Source organism: Canis lupus, chromosome 18, assembly GCF_003254725.2.
Source record: "Canis lupus dingo isolate Sandy chromosome 18, ASM325472v2, whole genome shotgun sequence".
NCBI classification, from domain to species: Eukaryota; Metazoa; Chordata; class Mammalia; order Carnivora; family Canidae; genus Canis; species Canis lupus.
In genome coordinates, this window is record NC_064260.1 from 46,374,985 (window position 1) to 46,396,827 (window position 21,843).

The 21,843-nt window shown below is 65.5% G+C and overlaps 2 protein-coding genes across 5 annotated transcripts; both read left to right on the forward strand.

The window, feature by feature from the left end:
* On the forward strand, positions 1-16,378 carry CD81 (CD81 molecule). Of its 2 annotated transcripts, none has more exons than XM_025451843.3 (8): positions 1-267; positions 10,096-10,210; positions 13,379-13,476; positions 14,106-14,180; positions 14,530-14,634; positions 15,045-15,146; positions 15,637-15,723; positions 15,805-16,378. In XM_025451843.3, the coding sequence occupies exons 1-8, from the start codon at positions 202-204 to the stop codon at positions 15,865-15,867; spliced, it is 711 nt and encodes a 236-aa protein (XP_025307628.1). In that variant the 5' UTR covers positions 1-201; the 3' UTR covers positions 15,868-16,378. The 2 variants fall into 2 exon arrangements, with proteins under 2 accessions (XP_025307628.1, XP_025307630.1); XM_025451845.3 differs by lacking the exon at positions 1-267 and adding an exon at positions 8,667-8,686.
* A 2,376-nt stretch (positions 16,379-18,754) lies between these two features.
* On the forward strand, positions 18,755-21,233 carry TSSC4 (tumor suppressing subtransferable candidate 4). Of its 3 annotated transcripts, XM_025451841.3 has the most exons (4): positions 18,755-18,895; positions 19,717-19,820; positions 19,991-20,128; positions 20,219-21,233. In XM_025451841.3, exons 3-4 carry the CDS (start codon positions 20,011-20,013, stop codon positions 20,971-20,973), a joined length of 873 nt encoding a protein of 290 aa, XP_025307626.1. In that variant the 5' UTR covers positions 18,755-18,895; positions 19,717-19,820; positions 19,991-20,010; the 3' UTR covers positions 20,974-21,233. The 3 variants fall into 3 exon arrangements, with proteins under 3 accessions (XP_025307626.1, XP_025307624.1, XP_025307625.1); XM_025451839.3 differs by having other exon boundaries at positions 19,991-21,233; XM_025451840.3 differs by having other exon boundaries at positions 18,850-18,990; positions 19,991-21,233.
* Positions 21,234-21,843: the final 610 nt, after the last annotated feature.

Genomic DNA, 21,843 nt, shown 5'->3' on the forward strand with positions numbered 1-21,843 from the left:
GCGCAGCGGCGGCGGTCGACCCAGCGCGCCCCGGCCCGGCCTCCCGCGCCCCGCGCCCCGCGCCCCCGAGTACCCGCGCCCCGAGCACCCGCGCCCCGGGCCCGCGCCCCGCCCCGCCGCCCGCCAGGCCCCGCGCCCCGCGCCCCGGCCCGGCCCGGCCCGCCCCGCGCACCCCGCAGGCCACTCGCCGCCCGCGCCGCCATGGGGGTGGAGGGCTGCACCAAGTGCATCAAGTACCTGCTCTTCGTCTTCAATTTCGTCTTCTGGGTGAGCCCCCGGCGGGGGGCGGGGGGCGGGGGGGGCCGGGACGCCCCGAGCCCGGCAGGCCGCGCGCCCCACTAGGCCGCGCAGAGGGGCCACCTGTGGGCGCCGGGCGGGGGGTGGTCCGGGGCCGGCAGACGGGCGGAGGGGGTGCTGCGAGCCGGCTGTCGGGGCGCGGGGCCGGGCCGGGGCGTCCGGGGGGCCGTGGGGCTGAGCCCGCCGAGCGATGGCGGGCGGCGCGGCGGGAGCGGGCTGGGGGCCGCGGGCCGCCGTGAGGGGACCACCCTGCTCCGCCGGCACCGAGGGGGCTCGGGGGGCGGGGCTCCCGGCGCCCCGCCCCCATGAGCTCATCCGAGCCGCCGCCCCTGGAAGGACGGGGGGGCGGGGGGCGGGGGGCAGGGGGGCCGCGCACTCGGTGCGGTCCTGGAAGCCCTCGCCCCACGGCCGGCCCAGCAAGCCCTGCCGCCCCGGGGATGGCCGTGGGGGGCCCCCAGCGGCCCGCGCCTGGTGGGGCCGGCCCCCTGCACTGCCCCCCCAGCCCGGGGTTGCAGCCTGCCCCGGCCAGGACGCGGTGGAGGCTTTGAGGGGAGTGGGGCCAGGGCGGGCAGGGGGCCCCGTGGACCCGAGCGCCTCTGGGCCCCTCCGGAGCCTGGGTCCCAGGGGATGCCCAGGTCTGGGCTTCGGTCTGAGCTTGGACGTCCACCTTGGAAGAGGTAGCCACAGGATGTTCATCTTGGGGTGCAGGAGGGTCTCAGGGCCGTCAGGCTGCTGACCTGCAAGTCGCGTTTTCCTGGCCTGGGTGGTAACTGCTGGCCAGGAACGCTGGAGCTTTGGCTTTGTTTCGGTTTCCTGCCTGTGTTGGAGTTGGGGAGGGGCCCCGAGTGGGTGCAGGAACCCCTCTCCTGGCGCTGCCCTGCCTCCTCGTGGCCAGTCATGTTCCCCCCCCCCACCCCCCACCCCCCGCAGGACCTGGGAACCTTCCTGGGTGGCTGTGTGCTGCTCGCCACCCAGGCTGCTCACTCCTTCTGGGAAAGGACCATGACAACATCTGCTGGACAGTGTATTTCCCAAGTAGATGCAAGAGGGTAAACTTTTAAAATGGTCCCCAGAGCAAGTGTGTGGGATTGGGGACATCTGTTTCCGTTCTGGACATCCGAGGATCCCAGCGTGGATCTTGGGGCAGTGAGGTGTTTGGGGTGGCGGGGACAGAGACTGGACTGAGCTTTAGCTGAGGGTGAAGTGGAGGCATTGCCCCCCGCCTGGGTGGGAGGCACAGCTGGGGGTCGCTGTGGCCACTGGCCTCTGCCTGGGGAGTGGGGAGCACGGGGACTGTCAGGATGGGCCAGGTATGACCTTAACCATGCCTGGGGTCTTTGCCGAAGAGGTGGTGTTGAGTGTCGATTTAGTATTTGCCTGCTATGGCCTGGGTGTATAGGGGTCGGGGTGAAGGGACACCCAGACACCCCTCTGCTGGCCTCTGAGCCCCTCCCCTACCAGCGGAGCCTGGATGTGGGGTGAGGACCCTGACCAGGAAGTGGAGGGTAGACAGACATAGAGGCTGTCTTCTGGAGTAGATTCTTGTCCTTGGGCTGAGTGTCAGCTCTGGGTAAGTCCCTCCCCGCTGCCCAGCTTGGGAGGTCTCCAGGGCAGCCCGCGCTCACCTCCCAGCTCTGCTTGAGCGAGTCCGGTAGTTCCCCAGGCAGCTGGGCAGAGGCCTGACACATCCCCAGGGGCTGCTCTTCATTGAGGCTTGAGGAAACGTTTCCAGGCCTCTCCTCTCCCAGCCACCCAGCTGAGCACTCAGCGCTGCGTCCCACGGTCCAGTTGCCTCGGTCCCACCCACCCCTGCAACAGACATGCAGAGCTGAGCAAGGTGGGGCTGGGGGCCACCACTGTGGCAGAGCCCCTCTCTGCGGGCGTCCCGCCTCACCTGGCTGGCAGCATGGTGCCGAGGGGCTGGTTCTGGGTGGTGGAGCCCTGTCCCCTCTGCTGCAGTCCTGGGCCTTGGAGTCCTGCCCCCTGAGGTGGACGTTTTCCACGTCCTGTCTCCCGGGGCTGGCAGATTAGCTAACACCCTTACAGGCGAGCTCAGGAGGTGGTCGTAGGGCACGGATGGCCGGCAGGAAGACTGCTGTCCTGCTGTCCTGGCCCGGTGTGGGCTGTGCCTCGGGGAAGGGGTTTCGGATGCCCCAGAGGGTGGTGGGTGAGGGAGGGCACCCCAGTGCCTGGCCTGACTCGCTCACTGTGCACCGTGGCCACCGTACAGGAGTGGGTGCTGAGGGGGAGCCGGGAGGAGACTTTGACAGTGGGTACCTGCATCGGGGCAGTTTTAAAAGTTTCATTTCAGAGAGTGAAAAGGCTCACACATGGGAGCAGTCCTCAAAGGCAGCCAGGCTGGCTTCCCCAGGAAGGAGTGCGTCTCTCTCCTCCTGGAACCAGGACTTTGGGACCCCAGGTGGCATGCACTCAGCATGCCTGACCACAGCCTGACTTTGGGGCTCCCTGGCCTGGCAGGCATCAAGCCACGAGTAGGACTGCAAGCAGCAACCGTGGCCAAGCCTGGAAGACGATGGCGCAGACACCCTGCCCCGCAGCGTGGAAATCCTCCCGGTTGGGGGTGGGACCCGGAGCTTCCTGGCAGAAGCCTGTGACCCTCCAGGCTCCTGCTGCTGGGCATTTCAGGAAGAGCAGAGGCTCCCTCCCTGTGACCTGGGGCAGGCAGCTGGCATGCGTGAGCCCCGCTCGCTTTCCTCATCTGTGAAGTGGGTATGATCACAGGCCTCTCTCTGGAGGCTGGCCAACGAGAGCACAGCGTCCTGGGCCTGGCCACTCCTCTCGCCTAATGCCTTCGGTGGCCGCCTTCCAGAGGCAGGGCAGCCAGATGAGGCTGGGAACAGGGCTGATTAGAAGCCTCACTAACTGGCATTTAATTCTTGCTTCCAGACAGCACATGACTGTCTGTCACTTAGTGGTGCTCTCGCCTTCCTTCCGGGAGAGGGGATGTGTGACCCTGGCAGGCTCTGGGTGGGGGTGGGGGTTTCCTGTGCCGGCTTCAGTGGGGTAGGCTAGTGGATGGAGTGAGTGTCAGAGCTTTGGTTGTGGGATAAACGGCTTTGGGCTGAGACAAGAAGAGGTAGTCTGTGGTCTGTCCCTGGAGCGAAGCGGTCCCCCTCCAGGAGGATGTCCAAGTACCAAGAGGCCTGGGACCCTGGCTGGTGTGGTCCCCACACCCAGCTCAGGTCTGCCTCCAGAAGTTCAGTGGATCCCCTATCTCTAGCTCATACTGCTTCTAAGTCTGGACAGGGAGACCGACCCGCCCCAAATCATCCACCCCATGGCTTTATTTCAGCACCTGAAACCCTGTGAGGGTAGAACCTGGGTCATCCAATCAATAAGCCAAAGTCCAGGCCCTGTGGGAGAGGCTGATGATCGATCACCTTTGCACTGGCCCAGTGTTTTGGGGTGGGGATGGAGGAGACACACAGGAGCTCTGCCTCTGGCCCTGGCACCCCAGGCCCCAGCTCGGGGCACGTGGTGAGGGCTGGGTGGTTTTCAGGCCTGAAGCTGCCCATGGCCAGGTGCCTCGTCCTTGACTGAGAACTAGGCCTGCCTGGAATCGGCCCTCAGGACCCTCCTCCCAACTTATTTTCTAGTGTGTCCTACACAATGTGGTTTGATCCAGTGTGCTTCCAGAAAACCTCTAGACCTCTCAGGGTCCATTCCCCCCAAAGTACACATAGTTTCTACTTTGGGGCCTGGCCTAAACCCCCCCCCCCCATGGCTGAGCAGGTGCTGATTCACACAAGACCACTTGGAGGCTTCCAGGTGCACCCCCAGATGCTAGGGGAGTCCCCACGGGCAGGCAGGGGCCCATGCCCAACAGGCTGGCTGAGGATTTCCCTTGCTGCATAAGCTAGCTGCCAGGGACGGGGAGTCTACCTTCCCTGGGCATGACGTGGGGGCTGGCCAAAGGGAGGGTGCTCCAGGCCTGGGGGTGGGGGGCTGGCAGCACAGCCAGGTCCTGGGGGTTCATGTCTCCTTGTCCCCGACTCTGACTTTGGGAAGTTAGTGCTCCCTACCTATCTCTGGTGACTGGGTGACATGGTCATTGTCAAGATGATGAAAGACAGGAAGCCAGGGCCACCCGCCCTGCAGAGTCCGTGGCTGGGTGACCCACCCTAGCATCTGTGCCGTCCCACACCCGGGTTGGCCTGGGTTATAAGTTGCCGTGGGGGGACGTAGAACAGCTCCCTGTAACCTGTCTTACCTGTGCTATCGCCTATGGGTGGGTTCTGGGGTTGATTCTGTGCCGCAGCTGACGGCTGGCTCCTGACAGTGGACGTGAAGCTCAGGCTGGGACCTGTGGCAGGGAGGTGCCTGTGTGCGGCTGGGGTAACGGGAGTGAGAACTACCCGCCTCCCTGGGTCTCCAGTCCTGGCGCTGGGAGGCCTGAACCCAGGAGTTCAATGTCCTTGGTCTTGGGGGGAAGATGTGGGGGCTTCAAGAGGCAGTGGGTTTGGGAACCACCAACCGTGGTCCTGCCGCAAGCTCGCAGGGAGCTCACCCTCTCACATAGCTGTGGCTCTGCTTGGCCCGCACTGCTTCCTAACCCAGGGGCTCGGCCACCCACCTTTCGGACAGGCGACCTTTCACTTTGTTGCCAGGGTGGTAAGAGCTCCAGCTCATACAAGGTAATGCTCCCCAGGGCCCTGGGCTGGAGCTGCCCCCTTGGGGCCTGGCCATCATCAGGCTTGCTAGGGCACTAGGAGGCTGAGGTCCCCAAGTGACCACGTGAGGAGGTCCAGTACTTCATAGCCTGGCATGGCTCCAGGGCTGGGGCTCCCCGGGAGGGGACCAGGCCGTCCTGATGCACCCTGGGAGCCCTCCACCTGCTCTCTGCTCCCCTGCCTGAACCCCCACCCCCCATCTCACTCTCTGGTAGATTCTGGGCCACCCAGACCCTCCTTGTCCAATACATGTGGCCTGCTGCAGCCTGACCTGTGTCCTTCGGCAGGTCCCTGGGATGTCTGCAGGGGCCCAGGAGGCAGAGGGGCTTCCCACAGTGCAGTGGGTTTGGGGCAGGGGAGCAGGACACCCCTGGCTTCACTACCCAGGGATTGGGCCGTGAGATGAGGGTCTGGCCCTGAAGTGGCTCTCAGGTACCCCTAGAGGTGGCAGGGATGTGGAAGGGGCCTACACTCACTTCTTGGTGGCAAGTGGCTCCTGCATCTCCTTAGCTGGTGGGAAGGCCTGGGTCATGACCCCTTTCCTACCTACTCTTGGATGCGGGCCAGGAGGCTTCCTGAGGTCCGGGGGCCTCTGGAGAGGCTCTGCTTCCTGCCCAAGGTGAGGGTCTCCGCTCTTCCTCCACACTTTCCTCCACACTTCCTGCCTTGAGCTGCTCCCAGAGGCCACAATGGGGGCAGCTGCCCTACCCCCCCCCACCCCCCCAGGAAGGCCTGAGTTGGGCCTGTGTCACCCAGGGAGGAGTCTGGCCCTGTCCACTCATTGTGCGTGGGGAGTGAGGGTCAGGGTGTAGGAACCCAGGACCCCTCTGCAGCCCGAGGGGTGACGTCAGGATCCCCCCTGCCCTGCAGCCCATCCTAAAAGCGTCTGTGCCGCACCTCTTCCCTCTGACTTAGCCCCATGTCCCCGAGAGCATTTTCAGCCTTACTTCCTGCCTCTGGCCTTCACTGCTCTGTTGATCAGGTGGGGGGGGGGGGTCTCCACCAGAGCCCTAGCCAAGTGGGTGCTTCCTGGCATGTGTTCCCGCGAGTGGACATACCCCTGGACGTGGGGAGTCAGGGAGCAGAGCTGGCCTGGAGCCTGGTGCCCCCGCCCTCCTCGTGGTGGGGCTCTCCCCCACACACCCCTGCACCCAGGCACCCTGTGCTGCTGAGAGGGCGTGAATGACGTGCGCTGTCCTTGCTGCCCGCGGCCTCATGTGGGTGGGACTGGGCTGAGCACTCGGGCCGTGGAGGCCCTGCCAGCCCAGGGCACGGCCGCCCCAGGCCTGTCCGGGCAGCACCCGCTCTGTCTCACTCCCTTTCAGCCGCTTCTTGGAAACGGCAGGCGGGCCGGGCAGGAACCCAGCGTGCCTCCTGTCTCATCTGATGCCGCTCGTTACTAGTTCTCAGAACGGAAGAAAAAAGAAACAGAAACAGAAGCTTTCACAAGGCCCTGAACCGGGCACACCATCCCCGCTGCTGGACCCTCCCCCAGGCCCGGCTCGCTGGCACCCTCCCCCGCACCCCTGCCTGCCCTGCTGCCAGGCTTCTCGGGGCACGGCCCTCCTGGGGCCGGAGCAGATGGCAGCGGTGACCCTGGGTTGGGGGCGACACCACTGCTGGTCCACTTGCCTGGGACTCTCGCTGCTCGTGTCCTCGTGAGCCAGCCGCGTACAGTGGCGTTGTGCTAGGCACCATGGGGATGTTGGCTAACTTTGTACCTTCATCTTACAAAGGGGATGAGGACGCACAAAGACATGGAGGTGACCCCAGGGTGGCGCAGGGCACACGCTTGGCTGCCGTGCTCCGGCCCCGCCCCCGCCCTCTGCTGTGACCCCTGCTGTCCCCCAGGGCTGGACTCCTGTTCTGGAACATACATCCATGCTCCACCATTCCCCTTCTTGGATGCTCAGACATGGGTTCTGTGGGCAAGACGTCAGCAGCGCCACGTCCAGGTGCTTGCTGCAGGCCTGGGGAGCCCCAGGGAGCGTGGCACATCCGGCTCCTCACCTCGGGGCCCAGGTGGCACCGGCATGGCAGTCTGGATCCTTTGGGACCCAAAATATTGGCCCCTGAGAGCCTTGCTTACAAGTTCCACCTTCAAGGATTGGCTGGGCCGCTGGGGGTTTTAAAACGGCTTTATGGGGCATGAGGTACACAGTATGTATTTCAGGCGCACAGCTTGCTGAGTTTTGACACGGGCAGACCCCTGTGGCTGCCGCCGCCTCGTGATCAATCGTGGACACATCCATCAGTCCCCAAAGCGTCCCCGGGGCCTCAGGATCCCTCCCCCACCCCAGGCGGCCAGGGCCTGTGGTCTGTCACAGCGCATAATTAGCATTTCTGACACCTTTGTATAAAGGAAACTTTTTTCTTCTTGGTCTGGCTTCTGTCATTCCTCACAGTTATCAACCGAGTGGCACACTTCTTTCTGCCGCTGGGACTCCCCTATGTGGCCGCACCCCCCTTTGCCTCTGTTTGTCCCATCTGACCGCCAGTGAAGGACAAATGGGTGGGACCCAGTTTGGGGCTGGGAACACTGGGGCCCAGGTCATGGTGTGGACACTTGAGTCACTCAGTCTCTGGGCGAACTCCTGGGGTAGCAGGTGCGGGCCAAGAGGCCAGGAAGCAGACCGCCCCACTGCTCCTTCCACATTCCCATCAGCATGCAGATGGGGGGACAGGAGCCCTCCCTTCCCTGAAGATGGCTTTCCAACCCCCTCTGGGGCAGGGTGCCACCTGGGTGGGCCTCTCCCTTGCAGGCGACCTGAGGTGAACATCTCCCTGCCACGTGGGTTTCCTCATCTGGAAATGGGATGGTCCTCCCACCACTGTGTTCGCCTGGCCCCACCCAGGGGTCTGCTCAGGGAGGGCAGACTGGGGTAGCAACTGGGGGCACATCAGCACCAGGCCCTCCCCAGCTCCAAAGGTGGGACCAGCTTCCCTGTTGTTACCCCGCAGGTGTGAGGGCCTGGGGGCCACAGAGGAGTCTGCAGGAAAGCCCTTCCAAAGGGGCAGAGGTGGCAGCTGGGGGTTAGGAGGAGTACAGTCCCAACCACACTTTTGTTAGGACTGTGCACCCCAAGACACTTGTCTCCCCAGCTCCTGGGGTGAAGGGGCTGCACAAGGAGCAGTCCCAGCCTGGCCAGGGGGCCTGCACCGCTGCGCTGATGGGGATGGGGAGGCTGAGTTGGGGCTTGTGTCCAGGGCTCTGGGACTACAGAGGGACTACAGAGGGAGGCCCAGGACAGGGGCTTCCCCACCCCTCCCCCTCCGCCCTGGAACATCTCACAAAGGCAGCTCTGGACCACAGTTTCAAAACAGAACAAGTAACGGTTTCAAGCCAGAGTTACCACGGCAACCCTCAGCCTCGTTGCGCCGCCTCCCTTGGAGCCGCAGATGGCAGCCACCTCGGGAGGAGCTGAGGGCTCTGGGGCGCCCGCCCTGCCCCCACTGTCCCATGGGCCCTCTGGCCTCTCCTGTCAGTGACAGGTGTCACAGAGAGGCACAGGGTGCTGGGAGCCCAGGGCCCTGCCCTTGGAGGGCTGTGCGGTGTCCACAGGGCCGTGGGAGGGGACCCTGGCCAGAGCAGGTGCACAGTAGGCCCTTGGTGGACCTCCCCATACTTGCTGGAGTACAGGATGGAGCTGCAGAGCCTTGGCTGGCCCTCCCTGACCAGACCTGGAACTTTGGGAGAGGTGTGCTGGGAAACAGAAACCCCAGGCTGGAGGGGCGTGGACAGAGCACCCTCGCTTGGTGTGTGGAAGCCAGCCCCCCACCCCCAGTCTTACCAGTAGCTGAGCCCAGAGGAGAAAGGCCTGGGCAGCTGCTGGGGCTTTTTGTGGGGCGGCCCGCAGTGCTGAGGCTCAGTCACTCATGCCCCACTGAGCAGGTTGGCCCCACCCACCATGTCAGGGGTCTGCTCCCTGGCCGGGCCTCGGGGCAGGTGCTTTCCTTGAGGTCTACTTCTCAGTTTCTGCTCCCCGTAGGTCACATAGCTCTGGTCCTGTTGCAGGGGCAGGGGGCTGGGGTCAGTGTCTGGTGCTGTGGAGGCAGGTTGGGGGATGGCCTCAGTTGCCAGGCCACGCATGGTAGGAAGAGGAAGCCAGGAGCGGATGGCTGCGCAGCTAGGCCCTCCAGCCTGCGCCAAGGCTTGTAGCCCTGGGAGCAGATTCCACCTCAGTGGGGCATCCAGGGCTGGGACAGCCCGGCAGAGAGGAGGCCAGGGACCTGGAAGGTGGCCCGGAGGGCAGCAGGCCACTGGCTTGGGCTGGTGAGATGCTCATGTGTAGGCCAGGCCCTGGTCTTTGTTTCCCTTCAGGGCCTCCCCCTCCCCACCCTCCGTAGGTGCCCTGTGCTCGAAGGACGGTGAGTCTCTGAAGGGCCTACCAGAGCTGGAAGCTCCTGTTCTCCTGCCAGGCTCTGAGCACAGTCCCCTTTCCTGCCCCAGCTGCTCGGGCAGCCCCTCCCCTGGCCTCTGGGAGCACAGCGTGCTTCCTTCCTCCTGTAGCGGCTTCCCTTCCCAGGGCTGACAGCAGCAAGGATTTATCCCACAGACGGCCGGGCCCCTCGCCCTGCAGCTTCCTGGATGCCACCAGCCTCTGCGGCCTCGCCTTATCTAGTTCCTCCATCAGCCCCACCAGGGCCCTGGTGGCATCAGATCCCCACCCCTCTCTCTCTGGGCACCAAAGACTTGGAGTCCCCTCCATGGGGTTCCCAGATGAGCACAGGGCTGCTGAAGCCACCCCCTTGGAGGAGGGCCTAGCAGTCCCTGGGGTGCTCAGGTCTGGTGTGGACTGTGGCCGGATTAGCAAGTAAAAATAAAGGACATCCAGTTGAATTTGAGCTCCAGATAAAATATAAGTGCTGTTTTGACAGAAGTGTGCCCCATCAGTATCAGGGATGTGGGCCCATATCCAGGCCTTCCTTCCTGGGGCATCCCAAACACCAGGTCAGTGAAACAGACATGTGGAGCCACCTGGAGGGGGCTGCCCTGGACCCACTGGCCAGTCGAGCCGAGGGTCCCACACCTGCCTCAGTGGGCATTCAGGGGATGGTATAGCCCACCTCAGCACTGCAAGTAACCCTGGACCCGTTCTTTCCCCAGTTGGCTGGAGGCGTGATCCTGGGTGTGGCCCTGTGGCTGCGCCATGACCCACAGACCACCAACCTCCTCTATCTGGAGCTCGGGGACAGGCCTGCACCCAACACCTTCTATGTAGGTAAGTGCATGTGGGGTGGGCCCAGAACCTGGCTGGCACTGGGCTGGGGGCCAGCAGGAACGAGATCCACCAGGGTGTCTGCCAACAGGTGGTCAGGAAGGGCTTCCAGGAGGAGGCAGGGCATGGGCCAGGCCAGTGGGGCTTGCTGCAGTGCTGGGCTGCTGGGTGTGGAGGAGGCCTGCCAGCGGGGGCTCTTGGGGAGAGAGAGTGAGACAGAGATACTGTGGGTGGAGTCAGGTCAGCCTGGGGCCCTGGGGGGGGGGGGGGCGTTCGGAGGTGGTCCAGCCTGGCTGGGTGGGGGGTGCATGGGGCAGGAACCAGGCTGCCAGGCAAGTCTGGAACATCCCAGGGTGTGTGGGTGGTTGGGACTCACCAGTTGGCCTCTGGGGGCGGACTCGGGGCAGGAGGGGGAGCTGTCTCATGGTGGGTATTTCAGGGGAGGCTCCCTGGGCAGGGGCGGGGCTGGATGCCTGCCTGGGCTGCTGAGGCCCCTGAGGGGAGGGGGACTCTGGGCCCGGGGTGGGGCAGGGGCCAGTGTGCCTCAGGCCTCCCCAGCCACACCTTGCTGCCTTATTAGGCTGCGTGTCTGCCTCCCAGGCAGCAGCTGTGCCCTCAGGGTGTCCGTGGGGCTGGGGGTTGAGCCCCCACCCCTGCCCCCCCTTGCCTTGCAGAGCTGCACTCCTCCTTAGGTTGGTCCTGAGCCAGCGGGAGGCAGGGCCTGGCCCTCATGGGGCTCTGGAAGTCTTGTTTCTGTCCTTTAAAGGAAGGCCTGGCATGGCCCTCCTCCTCCCCAAAGGCCTAGCAGCAGGGCAGGAAGTATGTGTAGGCCTCTAGGTTGCGGGGCTCTGTATTAGGACCAGAGCCACCCCACTGGCCTGGTGCAGTGCGTGTGGCCTCGACAGGGTCTAGGTCCTTCCCAGCTGGTGTTCGGTGCCCCCCCACACACACACACACTTAGGATCACACTCGGTTGCTGGAGTGGGGATGGCCCAGGACACCCCAGGAGCATAGGGGGCATGTATGCCCCATCCCAGCCCATGACCCTCTGTGACCTGCAGGGTCGAGAGGTCTGACCCCGGAGCATCAATGAGGTGGCCCCTTTCTTCCCTGGAGATGGGAGCCTGTGGCTCTGGCAGTGGCCTCCGAGGGCCAGCTGACCTGGGGCGGGGGGGGGGGGGGGAGGGCGGGCTCCCAGGCCTCTGTCTCCAGATTCCTAGGCTCCCCTGGGTGGTGGGGCCTCTCCCAGGTTTGAGTCTCTGGAGGACAGGGCCCCTCTGCTTGCCTGCTCCAGGGATGCACATGGGGACCCCCACCAGGGCCTGGGCACCCTCAGGAGTGGGACTTTCAGCTTTGCCCACTTGTCCTACAGGCCTGCCTCCCCTTCCCCACAACCACTGGGCAGGACCCCACATCCTGCCTGTGGGCTGCTGCTGTCTGTGCGCCCTCTCCAGGACCCAGCATGCCATGGGTGTGGGCAGTGGTTTGGGAAGGGGTCACCCTCCTGCCCCATGGCCAGAGCTGCTCCTGCACTTATAGCCCTCCGTCTGGCCCAGCATGGTAGAGGAGCTGAAGGCTCCCTGGGTGCAGGCCAGGTATGGGCTGGGCAGGCTGGGGACACTGGTCACAGGCTCGGGCCCAGGCTGGGAGGAGTGAGGCTGCAGGACTGTGCCCGAGCTCCTGCGGGGAAGAGGTCCCATAGGAGAAGCTTATAGGGGGCAAAGTGGGTGTTGTCCAGAGGCTGTCCCTCACAGCTACTACACTGGGCTGTTGCCATGAGGCTGACCTTGGCTTACACACTGAGGGGAGCCTGCCCTGGGGAGGCACCTGGAGGGCGGAGTGGAGGCAGGGCCTGTCAGCCCTAGGCCTGAGCTGCTACTGTGTCCCCCATGGGCTGCTGTGTCCCCGCCCATCAAGGACTGGTCTTCTAGAGCCTCCCTGCTGGCCCCAAGGTGGGCCAGGCCTGCCAGGGCGGTGGGGGAGCAGATGTAGGCCCTGACAAGGGTTCTTTGTCTGATGCTGGCAGAGGGGCAGGTTAGCAGGGCACACTCAACACCCCAGGCAATGCCACAGGGCCTGGTGGGTCCCCAGCCACACTTGTGGGAACCAGACCCCGGGGTTCTCGAGGAGCTGCGGGTCAGACGCCTGCCCCCGGGTGTCCGGCCCCTGGCATGACCTAGAACATCTGGCAGCTCCTCCCTGCACCTGTTGCAGTGTGCCCAAGCTCCCGTAGTGAGACAGGATTGGGGACCCGGGGACCCATGTTTCCTTGAGGTCCGAGGGCAGGGAGACTGAGCTGCAGGGTGCTGTGCCCCCTGGGCAGGAAGCCCCTGAGCCAGCCATGGCCGGAGGCCTCTCTTCCGCCAGGTCCACCAAGTGCTGTCCAGAGGCTTTGGCCAGGAGGAGGCCCTCGGCCATTTCCCAGCACAGTGTTTGGGCCTGGATGCCAGGCTGGCCAGACCCTGGAACCTGGGACCTTGGCTGTATGGACAGGGGCTTGGGCTGCTGTGATGGCAGGGGGACAGGCCCAGGCCCAGGATTGCTGGAAGGCCACAGTTGGCGTCTCCCAGTGGTCTCAGGGCCCTGTGTGGGTGGGCCAGGGGAACCTGCACTCCCCTGTGGTGGCCCTCCCTGCTTGCCCAGGAGCTCGTACCCAGCCTGGTGGGCAGCCCCTGTGTGCTGTCACCACGCCATCCTCCATGGGGCCAGGCCCCCTCATCCAGCAGGCTCCGGTCCCTGGGATCAGAGCCTCGGAAGCTGGCTCAAGCCCTCCTGGGGTTATGTCCCCTCCTCTCCCCTTGAGCCAAGAGCAGGGCCCTGTGCACCTGGAGAGGATGATCCTTTGTGGTCATCACCTCATCCCAGGGGCTCTCGGGAACCAGAGTGGGTGCAGGCTGCACGGGCCTCACCCCGGGAGCAGTTCCGTGTGAAGCTCTGAGGGCAGAGCCTTCTGAGTGCTCGCCCCTGCCGGTCAGTCCCACCGGGCCCCCTCAGCGGCCTGGCTCCAGGTGCAGACATGCAGGGGGGTGCTCACTCCGACGGCCAGGCCGCAGTGCCCTCCACTAGGGCAGGGGGGCCCAAGTCCTGGGCTGGGGGTGGGACGCATGGCTGGAGAGGGGCCGTGGCCTTTGGGACGCTGCTCACTGAGGGTGTCCCTGCTCTCCCACAAAGGCATCTACATCCTCATCGCCGTGGGCGCTGTGATGATGTTCGTTGGGTTCCTGGGCTGCTATGGGGCCATCCAGGAGTCCCAGTGCCTGCTGGGGACGGTAAGGTCGTGAGTGGGGCTGGGGGACACAGAGACAGAGCCTGGAGCTCTGCTGGGTGCATCCCTTGCCAGTGTGGGAGGCCGTGGAGGGGGGCTCGCAGGGCAGCCTGGGGACCTAGCCCAGAACGTCAGCCCCAACGTCCCTTTCTGGTCCTGAAATCTGGTCCTGGTTGACTGCTGGGATGTCTGGTTCCAAACTCAGAGTTCCACAGTTTTCCTCTCTGGTTTTAGTAAAAAGCCAGAAACAATAGGGCCATGTCCCTTGGGCCAACCTCCACGGGGACACAGAGGCCCAGGCAGTCGGGAAACGGGGCAGTGGGTGGCCGTGTCACGATGCTCCCTTCCCGTGGGCAGAGGGAGAAGTGGGGTGTGGAAGGGGCTTCCTTGGGACCCCAGCCCCAGCCTGTAGGGCTGCTGAGAACACTGGCATGTCACTGCTGGGACTGACTCTTCCCCCTCGCTGCTTTTCACCTCCGCACGGCTGCTCCCTGGATGGGACGTGCGGAGTGGAGGCCAACCCCACACATGCACCTGCGGGTCACTCGGACGTCCGGCATCTGCGTGACCCCACGCCTGTTCTCACCCCGCATGTCTCTGCCCTCCCCTCTGGGTCCTGCATGGCCTTCCCAGTTCTTCACCTGCCTCGTCATCCTGTTCGCCTGTGAAGTAGCTGCCGGCATCTGGGGCTTTGTCAACAAAGACCAGGTGAGCCCGGGATCACGGTGGTGGGGCCCATCCCAGCAGGGTCAGGAGGGAGGGGTGCCCGCCTGCTGCTCAGGTTGGGCCTACCCTGGGATCGCAGGGTGCTCTTTGGGGCTCCCCCTGGGGCCTGCCTGGTAGAAAGGCCACGGAGGGCTTTCTGGAGGAGGTGGCGCGGGGGCTGAGGAGAAGGCAGGGCCACCTGTCTCCCAGCCTCGAGTGGTGATGGGGGGCAATCCTGGTCTACCCTGGAAGCATTATCTTCTCAAGAGAGCCAGGTGAACCGCTTGCCCCCCTCTCTGGGGTGGTCCTTGCTGTGGGGTGACCTCGGCCCTCCCGCACACCCTCCCCCCAGATCGCCAAGGATGTGAAGCAATTCTACGACCAGGCTCTGCAGCAGGCCGTGGTGGACGACGAAGCCAACAATGCCAAGGCCGTGGTGAAGACCTTCCATGAGACGGTGCGGCAGGGGGTGCTGGGGGTGCAGGAGGGTTGTCCTCCGTGAGTGAGGCCTGGCTGGGGTTGAATCTGGTCTCCGTGGGGCACTGGAGACCTGGAAGCCCTTCTCCTGGAGGGCCGTGGAGCCCTATCTGGGACCCCCCCCCCCCCCGCCCAGGGGATTGTCTGGGACCTGCAGGTCCCCTGTGTGAGCCAGATGGGCAGTAGGAAGGCCTGGGTGTGGGGGTCTCTGAGCAGCACAGCCAAGGGTGGAGGGGATGAGGAGTCCTGGGCTGTTCTTCTTGAGGAGCAGACCCTCCCTGGCTGGGCACCCCTGGGGCTTGGGCAGCCCACGGGGTGTATGTCCCTGGCCGTGTCCCTGTGGTCCTCTGTGCACACGGCCCGGGCTGACCGCAGGTGTCCTCCGTGCAGCTCAACTGCTGTGGCTCCAGCACGCTCTCCGCGCTCACCACCTCCATGCTCAAGAACAGCCTGTGTCCCTCTGGCAGCAACGTCATTAGCAACTTGTTCAAGGTACATGGAGCCCACTGGGCCGCCCAGGGTTGGCCCCACGTCGCGTCCAGCAGCCCAGCTGGGTTGGGCCCCTGGCTCTGCACACAGCACCTTCCGTTTCCACATCTGCTTTATTTATTTTAAACATTTTGAGAGAGAGAGTGAGCGAGAGGGAGAGGGAGAGAGAGAGAGAGAGAGAGAACACGAGCAGGAGGAGGGGCAGAGGGAGAAGCAGACTCCCTGCTAAGCAGGGAGCCCAACACGGGGATTGATCCCAGAACCCGGGACCTGCCCTGAACCCAAGACAGATGCTTCACCCGCTGAGCCTCCCAGGCGCCCCCTCCACGTCTGCTTTAAAATGGACGTGAGATAACCTGGCAGAGACCAGGCCCTGGTGGCACGTCTTCAGGGAATCGAGCCCCTCCCTTCTCTTGCCACAATGACCCTGAGCCGCTGCACTGAGGGGCCCGAGGGCCTGCACTCCTGACCGTCGGCGGGCTGTCCCCCACAGGAGGACTGCCACCAGAAGATCGATGACCTCTTCTCGGGGAAGCTGTACCTCATTGGCATTGCAGCCATCGTGGTGGCCGTGATCATGGTGAGTACACGGGCCAGGCATCCGCGCGAGGCGGCCCCACAGTCTCCGGGTGCTGACAGTCCCACCCACCCGTCCCCACAGATCTTCGAGATGATCCTGAGCATGGTGCTCTGCTGCGGCATCCGGAACAGCTCCGTGTACTGAGCGGCCCCGGCTGCACCTGCTGCGGGGAGGGCCGCTGGGAACCCTGCAGGGCCCCTAGAGTGACCGGACATTCTGAGGAGGGGCCGTCAGCGCCTGTGTATATAACTTCTCTGGTATTACTCTGCTACACTTATTAGCCTTTTTACTTCTGAGGTTTTCTGTCCTGAAGTCCCCCGTTACCTTTTGGGGCTGAAGTCACCTAGAGACGGCGTGTGAGTGGGCCTTGGGGACCGTGAGGCAGGGGCCGCTCTGCTTCTGCAGCTGCTTGGGGGCTCCGCCTGCTTAGTCAGGCCTCTCCCGGGGGCCCGGGGGCCCCGGGGCCCACCCACCTGCCCGCGGGCTGCACGGCTCATGCCTTTTAACCCTCGTTCCTGTCGCCACTTGTCCCGAGCCGGGTCTGCCAGCAGCCTTCACCTTCAGTGCACCTGTCCTCTCTAACTCGTCACCTTCAGCTGTAATTACATCTTCAAAGTCATTCAATAAAGAAGGAAAAACCGGGCATGCTAACAAACTGTCTGGCCCCTTCCTGTGGCTGCGGCGTCTGAGACCCAGGGCGCAGCTGGAGCGGCAGGTGGGCCGGCATGGGTGAGGCTTGGCTCAGCTCCGCGGACCTTGCAGGGTGTGAGGGGCCCCTTTGGTGGGCCCGGTGCCACCGTCAGCAGCTTCCACCCAGCTCACTCCCCTACCCACTCTGTGGACACCACTGCCCAGAGGGGGCACTCAGGTAATGTGGCGTAGAGCCTGCAAGACTCCCCTCCATCCTGGGGGCCCGCTCTGTAGAGGACAGGCACACTGACCCTTCCCATGCTCCGAAGGGACTCTTCAGAGCTTCTAGGTGTTCCGTGGAGAAGCTGGGGAGCAAGGTCTCAGCCACTGTGTGCGGAGTCCACCCGACCCACCCCCGTCCTGGACCGGGGCCCAGCTGCCTCCTCCCACCCCCACCCCCTCGGGAGTGCTGGGTGATGTCACCATGAGCTGAGTGCAGGCACTGACCTGGTGTATGCTGAACTGGCCCCTTGAGGCCATGAGGGCCTGGCTGGGATTCATGTGGAGGGCTGACAGCTGCCTCCCTTGGCGCTTGTTTTGGAAACTGGCCCCAGCCCTACTTTTGGGGTCATCAGGTCTCAGTGAGGTCTGCCCCTCCTGCCACACCCCTCCACCTTGTGTGCCAGGGTGGGTCCCTGAGAGAACAGAGTGGCCCAAGGAGCAGCCCTGCTTACTTGCCCCTGCACGACCCTGGGGATCCTGGCCTGCAGGCACAGCACAGCCAGTCTGTGCTGGGGAGACCAGGACTGGGGGCGCCCTCGCACAGCGGCACACTGCAGCTGCAGGCGGGGCTGGGGGGCTGGGGGGCCCCCAGGAGGGCGGGTCCCTGGGGCGCCCTTGCACAGCGGCACACTGCAGCTGCAGGCGGGGCTGGGGCGCCCCCAGGAGGGCGGGGTCCCTGTGGCATCCTCGCACAGCGGCACACTGCAGCTGCTGGCGGGGCTGGGGGGCCCCCAGGAGGGCAGGTCCCTGGGGCATCCTCACACAGCAGCACACTGCAGCTGCAGGTGGGGCTGGGGGGCCCCCAGGAGGGCGGGTCCCTGGGGCGCCCTTGCACAGCGGCACACTGCAGCTGCAGGCGGGGCTGGGGCGCCCCCAGGAGGGCGGGGTCCCTGTGGCATCCTCGCACAGCGGCACACTGCAGCTGCTGGCGGGGCTGGGGGGCCCCCAGGAGGGCAGGTCCCTGGGGCATCCTCACACAGCAGCACACTGCAGCTGCAGGTGGGGCTGGGGGGCCCCCAGGAGGGCGGGTCCCTGGGGCGCCCTGGCACAGCGGCACACTGCAGCTGCAGGCGGGGCTGGGGGGCCCCCAGGAGGGCAGGTCCCTGGGGCATCCTCACACAGCAGCACACTGCAGCTGCAGGTGGGGCTGGGGGGCCCCCAGGAGGGCGGGTCCCTGGGGCGCCCTTGCACAGCGGCACACTGCAGCTGCAGGTGGGGCTGGGGGGCCCCCAGGAGGGCGGGTCCCTGGGGCGCCCTGGCACAGCGGCACACTGCAGCTGCTGGCGGGGCTGGGGGGCCCCCAGGAGGGCAGGTCCCTGGGGCATCCTCACACAGCAGCACACTGCAGCTGCAGGTGGGGCTGGGGGGCCCCCAGGAGGGCGGGTCCCTGGGGCGCCCTGGCACAGCGGCACACTGCAGCTGCAGGCGGGGCTGGGGGGCCCCCAGGAGGGCGGGGTCCCTGGGGCATCCTCGCACAGCGGCACACTGCAGCTGCAGGCGGGGCTGGGGGGCCCCCAGGAGGGCGGGGTCCCTGGGGCATCCTCGCACAGCGGCACACTGCAGCTGCAGGCGGGGCTGGGGGGCTGGGGCATCCCGACCTAGCTGCCCGGTGCTGCCGCAGGCCATGCTGGGCGGCCCCGGAAACGAGGGGTCCGCGGGCTTCCCGAGCACTCCAGGACCGCGGCCCCGAGAGACGCGGCCAGACCGGCCGTCAGGTGGGCAGCACGGCCGGGCCGTCGGGACCGCGAGCCGAGCGCTCAGCCGGAACCCGGCCCCCCCACCCCCTCCCCCTCCCCCTCCCCCGACCCACGAGCGGGCGGCCCGCACTTCCGGCCTGACCGGAAGCACCCGGCGACGATACCGCGTGCGACGATGCACTTCCGGCCTGAGGCGGCCGCTGTGCTCGCGACTTCCAGCAGGCGGCGCTGGGGCCCCGGGAACGCGGCGCTGGCCGTTAGTCCTGGAGCATTCTGGGAGTCGCAGTGCTGCCTCTTCCTCCTCCCTCCTTTCCCTCCTCAATTCCGGCTCTTTGCGCGAAGGAGAGCCGACGTTTCCGGGGAGGGGGGAGGCTAGGGAGAAAAGCGAGGACGCATGCGCAGGGGCTACGGGACCCGACAGGCCTCGGGAGTAGCGTCCCGGTGCCTTGTGGGAGGTGTAGTTCTTCAGGTGCGGACGCCGAGGCGCCGGGCCGGCGGAAGACTCGGTTTCCCAGGAGGCCGAGCGCGGCGAAAGATGGAGGCGGCCCGGCGGCTTTGAGCCGGTAGGCTTGTGGCGCGGGAGAGAGGTCGCCTTTTCGCAGCCTCCTCGCCCCACATCCCCGAGGTGTTTCGCGTCTTTGGTGGCTCCCCGAGCCTGGTGAGCCGCGGCCCGCGTGCGGCCAGGCCCCCGCCGGGGCGGAGACAGCCGGCGCCGGCTTCCACGGGCGGCCGAGCGCGCCCCAGCCCTGCCCCGGCCGAGCCGCCGGCCTCCGCGGAGAAGCCCGGGAGCCGCCGCGGCCGCTCGCTGTCGCGGGGCGCTGTGCCCGACCCCGGGGCGCCCGCCGGCCCGGCCGCCCCCCCAGGTCGCGGCGGCGCCCCGCCCTCCGGAGCTCCTTCCCTCGCGGGGACGTGCCAGGAGAGGCTGCTGCCGGAGCCGCGGGCTTGCCCTGCCCGCAAGGATGCCCCGGGCGGCCGCTGACCCCCCACTTCCCCGCGGGCCTGACGGTCAGACGCGGAGGCCCCGGCTGCAGACCCGCGTGGAGTCCCGGGGCGTCTCGGCAGGCAGGGGCAGCCCTTGCCTTGCCCAGGCAGGTGGCGCAGCTGTGCCGAGCAGCTCGTGGACGGGCCGCCTGGTCGAGCGCCGTCGTGGAGCGCAGAGCCTGCTGCTGCCCCCGGGCTGGGCCCTGGCTGCTGCCTGCCTAACCCCCAGCGGGCCCCTAGACTTAGCTCAAGAGGGCTGAATGAAGATCTTCCCGAAGGGTCTGCGTCCAGGCCTGCCTGGGCCTGGGCCCCGGAAACCCAGGACCGCCCCCTGGGGGTCGCGGTACCGCTTTGCCCTGGTGCTCCCTGACGATTTGCCCTTCCCACCTTCTGCCCGCTACAGTTGAGCAGCTAAGCGGAGCCGGGACTGAGGCCACCGGGCGCCTTTGCCGGGACTTCACCCACCAGAATTCTGGTGTCTGCACAGACGTTCATCAGACAACGGAGGTGAGACGTTGAGGGGGGGGCGGGTGTGGGAATCTCTGTCCTTTGTTTGGTAGGACATAGCTCTTCCTTCTGGCCCTGCCGCCTGCCCAGGGACTGTGGGTTTATAGGAGGGGCCCGTCCTAAATGGGTGCAATCCTCAGAAACGAACTCTTTGGGCTGTTCTGGTCTAGGTGTGGTGGCCCTGGGACACATGTCTGAGGTAGGGGTAGGAGAGCCCCTGGAAGCCGAGCGAGGAACAGAGGATGACGCTCTGCCTTCCGACACCGTCTCTCTCAGTGACTCGGACTCCGATTTCAGCTTGCCTGGCGGTACTGAGATGGAAGCTCTGCCCCCGGGGGTGCTATCTGGGGAGGCCCAGGGGGACTCAGACCCCGATGAGACCCCTTTGCCTCCAAAAGGCCTCCCCACAGCCTCAGTACAGCCCTTCCACCTGAGAGGCACGAGCTCCACCTTCTCCTGGCGCAGCCGCAACATCTTTGACTGCCTGGAGGACGCAGCCAGGCAAGACCCGGGTGACCATGGGGATTTCATGCAGCCACCAGCATCCTCACACCAGCGTCCAGGAGAGGGCCCGGGCAGGGCCAGTCAGAGCCCTGCCCCCACGAAGTTGCCCCCCATCCCTGACTACATGGCCCACCCTGAGCGCTGGACCAAGTACAGCCTGGAAAACGTAGCCGAGGTCAGTGAGCAGAGCAATCAGGCTGCCGCCCTGGCCTTCCTGAGCTCCCAGAGCCTGGCTGGCCCCAGAGACTACATGCCGTCCTTCAACCAGGATCCCTCCAGCTGTGGGGAGGGAAGAGTCATCTTCACCAAACCAGCCCGAGCTGGCGAGGCCAGGCCTGAGAGGAAGAGGGCCCTGAGGAAGGCAGGAGAGTCAGGCAGGGGTGCCCCTGGGGACCTGGGAGCAGCAGGGGGCGAGGGCCCTGTGGAGCTGGCCCACCTGGCAGGGCCTGGGAGCCCAGAGGCTGAGGAAGAGAACAGCCCCCACGGGGGGCTACAGGAAGTGGACGTGCCACAGGGGGCTGCCCATGCTAGGTCAGCGGTGGGGCCCCCAGTGGTGGAGACTGTTGGCTTCCATGGTAGCAGGAAGCGGAGCAGGGACCATTTCCGGAACAAGAACAACACACCTGAGGCCCCAGGTGCAGAGATTTGAGAGAAGAGACTGCCTGGCTGGCGTTTCCTGACCATGCGGTGGAGGAGGGCAGCCGGGGTCACTGGCCACTTGGAGTGGAGTGGAGCTTGGGGCCCCCCGCCCTGGAAAGGGAGCCAGCGGTCTGCCAGTGTGAGGCGCCAGCAGCCTGGGCTAGGGCTCGGGATAGTGGTCTCTGAAGCAGACAGCTTGCCAGTGGACAGCAAAGACCCTGGCCCACCACATGCCTGTGGGGCCACAGTAAAGGTTTTGGGTGTTGCTTAGACTTTGTGTGTGTGTGTTTGTGTAGATCCTGCGCCTCGGGCCATTGTCTGCCATGCTGTACACCCAACACCCGGTTCTCTCATTTGAGCCTCTTCAACTTAATCTCCAGTGGGCATGGAGGCTTTTTAAATGCTTGCCTGGGTTCACCAGCAGGCCCTCTTTCCAGCTCTCCTGATCCAGAGCAAGAGGTGGAGAAGGCCCCAGGCCCTCGAGGGGGCAACCTCACAGTCCCAGGTGTCCAGCTTCTGCTCCCAACAGGGTGATGAGATGGGTCTCCAGGAGGCCGGAATGTGAGTGGGGTCAGGGACTTCCTCATCCGGGCCATGTGTGATGATGACCAGTGTCCTGGTCACATCGCCAGAACAGCTGAGCCGTGTGCAGGGGCACTGGTGGTGTGACTGGCCCAACCTTGGGTTGGGGTGCATGGACCCCTGAGGGTGTCCGGGAAGGCAGACCAGACACAGATGTCTCCCTTGGTCCTGGTGGCGGGACCTAGCAGAGTTAAGCCATCCTGTCCCAGGATGTAGCTCGGGCAAGCACAGGAGCCAGCCCCTACCCCCCTCCCCAACACACACACACACACACACACACACACACACACACGGCAGG

Excerpts from the sequence above, each read along its gene's own strand:
- CD81 (XM_025451843.3), top strand. The coding sequence starts at position 202 with ATGGGGGTGGAGGGCTGCACCAAGTGCATCAAGTACCTGCTCTTCGTC. Across the intron at positions 268-10,095 it reads TCTTCAATTTCGTCTTCTGG|TTGGCTGGAGGCGTGATCCT; the intron begins GTGAGCCCCCGG and ends TTCTTTCCCCAG. Across the intron at positions 15,147-15,636 it reads TCATTAGCAACTTGTTCAAG|GAGGACTGCCACCAGAAGAT; the intron begins GTACATGGAGCC and ends TGTCCCCCACAG.
- TSSC4 (XM_025451839.3), top strand. The coding sequence starts at position 20,011 with ATGTCTGAGGTAGGGGTAGGAGAGCCCCTGGAAGCCGAGCGAGGAACA.